General features: G+C 39.6%; 1 protein-coding gene and 1 pseudogene across 1 annotated transcript in view; one reads left to right on the forward strand and one right to left on the reverse strand.

Moving 5' to 3' along the window:
• Positions 1-9,258, reverse strand: part of TAF3 (TATA-box binding protein associated factor 3) — a 205,754-nt gene that overhangs the window by 31,185 nt on the left and 165,311 nt on the right. Inside the window, exon 4 of the mRNA XM_004712626.2 lies at positions 5,275-5,357. Within this exon, the coding sequence (XP_004712683.1) occupies positions 5,275-5,357 (83 nt within the window). The remainder of the gene's footprint in view (positions 1-5,274; positions 5,358-9,258) is intronic.
• Positions 1,236-1,948, forward strand: LOC115873991 (annotated as a pseudogene).

The following is a 9,258-nucleotide window of genomic DNA, read 5'->3' on the forward strand; positions in this document are numbered from 1 at the left end:
TTCAGGTTAGTCTTTTAGTTTTGTCCTCAGTACTGGTTACAGGGAGCTCTCTGGCTATCCATTACTGAAGGACATGCTAAAGGAGTTTGAAGTCTTGCAAAGTCATCTTGAAATGTAACACCATCAGGAGGAGGTTTTAGATGCACCATAGAGCCCTTTAAAATGTTAAATCAGGCAAAGCAAGTTCCTTCTGCTTTAAGGAAAACAACAGAAAAGAGGGTGAAACAATTAGACCTCAATGTACTTTCCTGAATCAAGGACAGAAGACACGCATTTTAGGGGATAATTATAACCCTACAGACCTTCCCCTAAATCCCCATAATTTCTCTGCCTGTCCTTCAGCAATAAACACTCTGGCTGCTGATTCGGTCAGCAGTTTGAACCTACTTCAGGAGAAAGATACGCTAGTCTGCTTCCATAAAAATTAGGCCTTGGAAACCCTGTGGGACGATCTGCTGTCTTACAGGGTTGCTCTGAGTCACAATCAACTTAAAGGCAATGGATTTGGGGTTTAGAATCTAGAAACCCCACCTTTGTAAATCCTTGTCTTCGAGTTAATTTCCCTCCCAAAACCCAAACCACCCTCACAACCATCAAGTTGACTCCGGCTCATATGGGTTTCTAAGACTGTAACTCTTTACAGCAGCAGAAAGCCTCATCTTTCTCCTGTGGAGGGGACAGTGGTTCTGAACAGCCAACTCTGAGGTTATAGGCCCAATGTGTAACCACCATCAGGGTGCCTCAAAAGAGCATTCTACTCAGTCCGTATATACTCGAGGATAAACTGACCTGAGTATCAGGAACCTAATTTTACCACAAAAACAGCATTACAAAATGTGCTGAAACACTCGGCTTATACACGAGTATATAACCCCAAGTATGTACCGACTGAGTAGCTATGGGTATATTTACATGAATCTATTTATTGACTTTTCTCCATTATTACTGCCATGGAATAAACAATACACCTTATGTTTCAACCAGTAAACATCACTTAACTTAGAATTCCATATAATGTTTACCTGTCATGAAATATTATTAATTTTTATCAGCCCTTAAAAAAGTAAAAACCAGAAAAATCCATACGCTCCTAAACCCACTTGGAAGGGGCGCTCAGGGTGCTGCGCCATGAGGCTTGCCTGCCGAGAGCACCTGTGCTGCAAGGCCCTCGAGGAAGTGCAGCGAACTTCCCAGGAGAGGGCGCAGCTCCAAGGGAACCCTGATTCCCACTGGCCCTATAGGGTTCCCTGGAGTTTGATGATGCTGGTGGTGAATGGGTTAACTAGCCATGTGGATGATGAATATCGATGGGTAGGGGTTGAAGACCTCAAGATCATGATCACCACCTCCCAAGATTCCCAGTGCCCTCCTTAAGATGTCTGCAAAAGAGCTGAAACTGGTGTTCCCAGGTGCACAGCGCGTGAACCGAGGCCAGCATGAGGTGGGCGCACTAGTGCAAGCCTGCAAAGCCAATGGAGTATCCGACATGCTGGTTGTTCATGAGCACCGCGGTACACCAGTAGGATTATTATCAGCCACCTGCTGTTGGCCCCACTGCATATTTCACACTGCAATGTCCTCATGCGGCGTGACGTCCCTGACCTGGGCAATGTTTCCCTCCGGCCTGGGCAAACGGGTCTGTGACATGCTGAAGTACCTATTCCCTGTACTCAAAGGTGACAGCCAAAGGATCTTCACTTTTGCAATCCGGATGACTACATCTCGTCCGACACCCGACTTACACGAAGGTGGACCCCCACCATATCGAGCGGACTGAAGTTGGACTTCGCTTTGAGCTAACGTTTATATGATTCACCTGGGCACATTGGAACAGGAGGCTACAGCTGGTGTTGAGTGGTGCTGGCACCCACTCCCCAGTACTGCATGCAAGAGGCTCTTCTTGTTTGGAGGTTCTAGCAGGGGAGCTCAGCTACTCGTATACCTTTGACTGAAGGATGGTCCTCCTTCTATCAGGGAAGGTCGTCCTCTTCAACCGAGCATGCACATGGAGCGGTGAGGGAGGAAAGGTAGACCCGCCTATGCAGTCAGATCAGCCGAATCAACCCTGGCGATCAATGGGATGACAGATGTAGCAGCCAGATTGCCCTCACTTCCAATAGGCTCTTCTTGAGTGTTGAGTGGGCCTTGTTTATTGGTCAGAGACATGGGTTTGCAGCACAAAAAATGGGATTGTTACAGATTCGGGGGTTGTAGCTATGTGTTCTTTAGGAGGAATCAAAGTAAATCCTGTCTGCCACTTGTGGTACATATAAAATCTGAGAGAGAGCTAGATTTGACGTGTGGCTATAGTTGGCTAACCTCTGAATGATTATTTTATTAAAAAGGTATTTTAATGATTGTTAGTTTTCATATAAAATTCTACCTTTATATGACTTGGGTTTCTTTCCCTCTTATTTTAAAATCCAGTATATTTCACTATTTATCCCTTGTTCATTATAAGGATCTCTCTGTATTTCCCTCAGTCAAATGATTAATCTTTTATTTAACAGAGGGGTTATTTAAACTTTCTGAATAATGTAAAATTATACTTTCAAGGGAAACTTGTGTAGAGTGTCTGGGATTATAATTTCCCTAATATCGGACCTTTTGTCTTAGGGTTTGAAAGCTCTATTTCTCACATCTTCCAAGATCTTAGGTGTAGAAGTGATTTATTGAGAAGAGAAAAGATAGAATAGTCAGAGAATGATCAAAAGATGCTTAAGGGCAGCTCAGAGGAATATATAAACTTCGATGCCTTTTTACAAATCTTATTTCTCTAAAGAGAGTGAAGACTCCAAACTTTTATGTGAAAGACTAAACAATAGTGAGCTATGGAAAAATACATATATGAACACATGAGAGAAAAGATTGATTGAAGAATGAATAGGAGCATTTTCCCTTTAGTGAAATGTTGCCCACATACAGAATAATTGTGTCCTGCCTTGTATTATTGAGGTATTTCCCAAAGTGGATACTATCACCCTTTGGTGGTGGCGGCGGTGGGGGTGGGGGAGGTGTGGAGAACACTGGAACTATCCAGTGGGGCTGAAAAAACAGATACCTACACTTTATCCTGGGATATAGACTATCAGATGAAAGTTTTTCATTGCCAGGGCAGAAGATAGTAATTTTTTTCCCTGAAAACAGTGGGCACTAGGCCAAATAAGTTCAGGAACCTATTTAAACCTATTAGATTGAAGAATGACAGTTACTGAAATTATTGTGGGTTATATAGAAGGTGCTGATATACTAGATATCTTATTTAAAGAGAGCTACAATGATAGCATTTCTTCAAGTTTGTCAGCAGTACTACCACCCACTGTCTAGATCAATATTGTCACAACCCAGAGGAATAATACCAAGACTATCTAGATGATTTAGTTAAGTAAAACATGTACCAGCCTAATCTTATGTGTGCTCTCCTGGAAGACCTCATTTGTCTGTATACTACCATTCACCATAACCATACTGGTCATTTTCATTGCACTGAGGAGTCATGGTGGTTTAGTAGTTGTGCATTGGGTCACCACCCACAAGGACAGCAGTTCGAGACCACCAGGCCAGCTCCTCAGGAGAAAGATGGGGTTTTCTACTACTGTAGAGTTAGTTTCAGAAACTCACAGGGGCAATTTTAGTCTGCCCTATAGAGTCGTTATGAGTAAGAATTGATTCAGTGACAATGAGAATATTTGGAATTGACAAAAGAAGCAATATGAAATATAAACTTCAAGATAAAATGGACCACTGAAATCACATGCCAAATTTTCTTCTCTCTACCCAACTCTCATTTTGTTATAGCTAAATGTTGAATAAGAATTGATGCCTTATGATTCTATTGATTGCTTGCAAAGTAAAGTACTCCATTTTAAAGTTTACTACACATAGCTTTAGCTTTCAAAATTTATGTAAATGATGTAGAAAAAGAAGAATCATTTTCAATATTATCTATGCAAAAATAAATATTTTCATGAAGTGGAATGGATGTGGTGGAGACCCAAACTCCACCAGCAAGACAATTGGACAGTCCCTCTCAGAAGGGCCACATGGAGCGGAGGATAAATCCATGGTACTGTGTGGCACTGATGAACCAGATAACTATCCTCAAGTTCTTTAAGATCTCCTCCCCTTACTATTAAGGTGATATACCTCATTAGACATGTTAGATTTGCATATGTTCATTTGTATATTTAAGATCACTCAGTAAACGACCCTTCAGAGACAGTGACAGGAGTCATTTGGTTCCCTGAGGGTATGGGAAGTATGTGTGTGTGGGAGGGGAGGAATAGGGGATGGGTAGAAGGGAACTGATAGCATTGATGATTGCATAACCCCATTAGAAGGGATTGAACAAGAGAACTGTATAGGAAGGGAAGGGATATATTGGAATGAGTAAGATATGTCAATAAAAATATTATATTAAGAGAATGATGAGGGCAACAAATGTGCATATGAGCTTGACACAATGGATGTATGTATGGATTGTGATGAGAATTGTATGAGCCCCCAATAAAATAATTTTTAAAATATATATTAAAATAAATAAATAAAGGCTGCATTATCTTTTAGACTCATTTAAAAGCCTTAATGTAGGTCTCAAAGTAGGCCATAGTGTGCTCGCCCTGCCCCAACCAAATCCAGTTAATTTACTTTCAATGAATGTTAGATGGCATAATGGTTCAGTGAAAATTATGAATAAAAAAAACAGTAAACATAAGGTTTATATTTCTCATTCTCTCATGAAAAACAAAAACAAAAGCCAAAGCTAGAAACTAAACAAAAACAACAACTAGACAACTAAGTCTTACATCATTACTATTACACACAGTTTGACCAAACCTTTCACGGAATCATGGGTTTTAGGTATAGAACAAAGCATTCGCTCTCTGAGCAAGAGGAAGCTCTTCTTTGTTGTGATGGAGAATACATACTTGTGAAGAAGGTACAACATTACATCTACCTGGGTATAAAATGGCAGTGAGTCCACTCAAATGCATGGTTCCTTAGTTTTCAGATAGTCACGGCCTTCAAAACTATATGGAAACAATGTCATATGCTGGGCTTTAAAAAAAAGGAAGAGAGAAAATGACAAATGCTCTTTTTTGTTAAAGTAGGTTATTAACTCTGAGACATATTTAAAGTGAAGAATTCTCAAAATAAAGCTGAGGACAACGTGTTTATGGCTGGAAAGGGTTGCGGAACTTTCAATCCATTAGAAAACAGCAGAGCCGGTTAAATATAAATTGTTTCACTCTGATTCAAAACGTTCATACTTACATCTTGTCTTGACCAGCACCAACTCTGAGAGTCAATCTGGGGATCACTGGACTTGAGGCTGGAACAACGGCTTCCACTTTTATCTGTTGAAGTTGGTATATTAGCGTTAATTTTTGGTCATTTCAATGAAAGTACTTTCTACCTCTTCTCTGACTAACCCATTCCCACAAACTTGATAAACAAGTTTAAGTCTGAAATACGGCTAAAATGCCAGATACAAAGATAACTTGGGTTCTTCCGTGTTTTCGCTTCTCAAGTCTACCTGATAGCATGAGAAATTCCAAAATTCTAATTATATTATGTAACTATATAGGAACGTTATTTTTGTATCTTCTTAATTTTCGTTAATTTTTCAAATTCGACTATATTTTCAGAATTTGAAAAATTCAATTTAAATAATTTATTGGAACATTTAAGCAACTGCCAGTTTTAAAAATGTGCTTGCGGGGGTGGGGGTGTGTGAAAAAAAAATGTGTTTGCATCTTCATTCAAAATTAAAAAACAGATCCATTTACGGGACATCTGGCAAACATTAAATCAACTTCAGTTTGTATAATCACATACGAAAGCTGAAACACCAAGTGTAAATTATAGTATTACATTGCTCTATTTTTGGCTAGTAGTCTAAAATGCTATAAAAGGGAAAAAAAATATAGCGGACGTACACTTATGGTGAAGACAACAGCTCCTTTGAATAAGCTGAATAATTCACCAATAAGTGAGTTATTAAGAAGGAAATACACACATTAAGTTTGATGTTAAAGGTCTACCTGCAGTTTTTGGTTCTAGCACGCTTTTTCACTGGAAGTCTAAATGGTACTTTGGAGGGTGAGGTCTTTGTTGTCCCAGGCATCGTCAGATAGTTAACCACTCCCGTCTCCTGATACAACACGTCAGTAGTACGCTGCTAGTCACTGGGACAACCAAAAGCTGTCCCAGCAATTTACATATTTCAAGCACAAGAATTAAATCATAATGAAACAGTGTGATAATTCCCAAAGCGAATGAAGAGATAAAATAATGCTCAGTATAGCCTATCACATAGTACAATCTATAATCAAATCTATTATTTCCTTGTATGCATTTACCCGGCCTCTTCTCACGTCACGTCATAGCTCTCCTCATATCAAGATCTATTACTTGGACCATTCCTCTGAACAGCGGTACACAGGAGGTGCTCAATAAACATTTGCTAAATTAACAAAGCCACTTGCAGATTCTCTCAACCATCTTACCTCTTTATTACTTTACTACTTATCTTGGACCAACCTAAGATCATCCTCGAGGGCACCAAGAGATACCAAAGCAAAAGTTTTAACCTGTGGCAACTTCTGCCGTCAAAACTCCCAACTTTACTATAAAAATTCCCAAATCCTCTTTCACAGAAGTGGGGGGAAGAAATCAATCCTCTATATGGAATGGTAAGACGACTTGAATAGCTAAAGCAATATTTTAGGAGAAGAACAAAAGTAGGAGGACGGAACACTTCTTAATTTTAAAAGACACCGCACAGCAACAGTAATCAGACGGCCTGCTACTGGCGTAACAATAGACGCATCGACCAGTGGACAACGAAGGAGAGTCCAGAAACAAATCCACACATCTATGGTCAACTGGTTTTTGACAAGGGCAGGAAAAGAGAAGTCTTTTCAATAAACGAGGTTGTGAAAATTGGATTTCCACATGAAGAAAAATGAAACAGGATCCATGCCTTACACTATATACAAGAGTAAATTGAAAGTGGATTAAGGACCTACATGTGAAAACTAAAACCATAAAATTCTTTGAAGAAAATGCAGGGGCAACACTCTCAGGCCTATCTTTTAACAATGAATTTGTGAAAATAAAATCATACACAGTAAAAGATAAAATACATAAATGGGACCTCATAAAAATAAAAAAAATCATTCATCAAAAGACGATCCATTTCTGATCAGACAGAGATTGGTGGAAATCCCTAGACTTTGGTCCTTCGACATCCTTCAGGTTTGGAACTGAACTCACCCCATGTCTCCACGTTCAACAAACAACAAAAATGAGCAAGAGTCCTAGGGGGTTAAGCAATGCTTAGACTAATCAATCAATTGAAATAAAAAGGGCAGCATTTGCCCAAGGTCAAAGTTCAGAAGGCAGGAAGAGGTAAGAAAGAAGGGGGAATGGAAACAGCAGACACAGGCAGGAAATGGGACAAGCGATAGTACACTGCGGGGGTTGCAATCAGTGACACGAAACCCAATGTGTGTGAATTGTTGAAAACTAGCTTGCTCTGTAAATTCACAATGAAAAATAAAAAACAAATAAACTTTACCAAGGAAAGGCAAGCTATTGACTGGGAAGATATCTTCAGAAATGATTTATCTGATGACTCTTCTAATAAGCAAAATTATATTAAATTACAACAATTTAACAAGAAAAGGACAAATAACCCAATCATCAAATGGGCCCAAGACTTGAATAGATATTTCAGCAAAGAAGACATTCAAATGGTCACCAAACACATGAAAAGATGCTCTGGGTCATTAAAGCTAAGAGAAACATAAATCATAACCACACAGAGATACTATTCTGGCCCCACTAGAACAGCTCAAAACAAACAGTGAGACAAACAACCCACAGAAATAGCAAGTTAGCAGGGATGTGGGAAACATGGAACCCTTACCCATGGGGACGCAAAATAGTTCAGATGTTACAGAAAAGTGTGGCAAGTCCTCAAGGCAACTAAAAAGAGAATTACCATATGACCCAGGAAGTTCACTCTTAGCCACGATAAAGCCTGTGAAAGCGGAAACCAGGCTGAGAAGGAAAACTCAAATACCTGTCCACTAAAATGAGCAACAGAAAAGCACAAGACTCATTCTGTAAAAGGCAGAGAACATGCGAGACTTGGAAAAACAAGTTCTGTCAATTCTGGATCGCACAAGTTTTACTGTACAGAGCCCAAAGATTTGAGAGCAGAGATTCAAACAGACTTGTATACCAGCGTTTGCTGAAGCACTCTCTACACACTAGACAAAAGGCAGAAGCCACCTAAATGCTCATCAATGGGTAAATGATAAACAGTGTGGTACATACATACAAGGGAATACTCCTTAGCCCAACAGAGAAATAAGTCTTGATTCATGCTATAGTGTGGATGAAGCTTTAAATCATTATGCTAAATGAAATAAGTTAATCACAGAAGGGTTAATACTATAAGACCTCACTTTATAGAAAAAGACAAGAAAAAGCACATGTATAAGAATCCAAAGTGTATTCAAGGCTAATGGGGTTGGGCGAAAAGGACGAAGGCAGGGATTACAGTTTATGAAGGACTGAGTTCCAGTTCACAGGGATGGGAAAATCACATTAAAGATGCTGCTCCAAAATCGGTGGTGAGGAAGGTGTAGGCCTGGTAGGGCTTGATCAAGGGTAATATAACTGAGAGGAATTACTGAAACCCAAATAAAGGCTGAGCATGATAGTGGGACAAGAGGAAAGTAAAAGGAAACAGAGGAAAGAACTAGGAGGAAAAGGCATTTATAGAGGTCTAAATACAGGCATGTGCATATGTAAAAATATTTATATATGATAATGGGGAAATAGATCTATGTACATATATTTATAGGTTTAGTATTAAGGTAGCAGATGGAGATTGGGCCTCCATTCACGTACTCCCAAGGCAAGAATACTTTGTTCTATTAAATTGGCATTCCATGATGCTCACCTTCTGGACAAGATCGCTGAAGACAAAGTGGGCACATAAGCAAATGTGGTGAAGAAAGCTGATAGTGCCCTGCTATAAAAAGATATAGCATCTGGAGTCTTAAAGGCTTGAAGATAAACAAGCAGCCATCTAGCTCAGAAGCAACAAAGTCCATGTGGAAGAAGCACACCAGTCTGTGTGATCACGAGGTGTCAAAGGGATCAGGTATCAGGCACCAAAGAACAAAAAAAATCAAATCATTGTGTGCTCGCCTTCCCAATACGATCGCTGAAGACAAATGG

This window comes from Echinops telfairi, unplaced genomic scaffold, assembly GCF_000313985.2.
Source record: "Echinops telfairi isolate 266 unplaced genomic scaffold, ASM31398v2 ScPeMD7_7473;HRSCAF=8511, whole genome shotgun sequence".
NCBI lineage: Eukaryota > Metazoa > Chordata > Mammalia > Afrosoricida > Tenrecidae > Echinops > Echinops telfairi.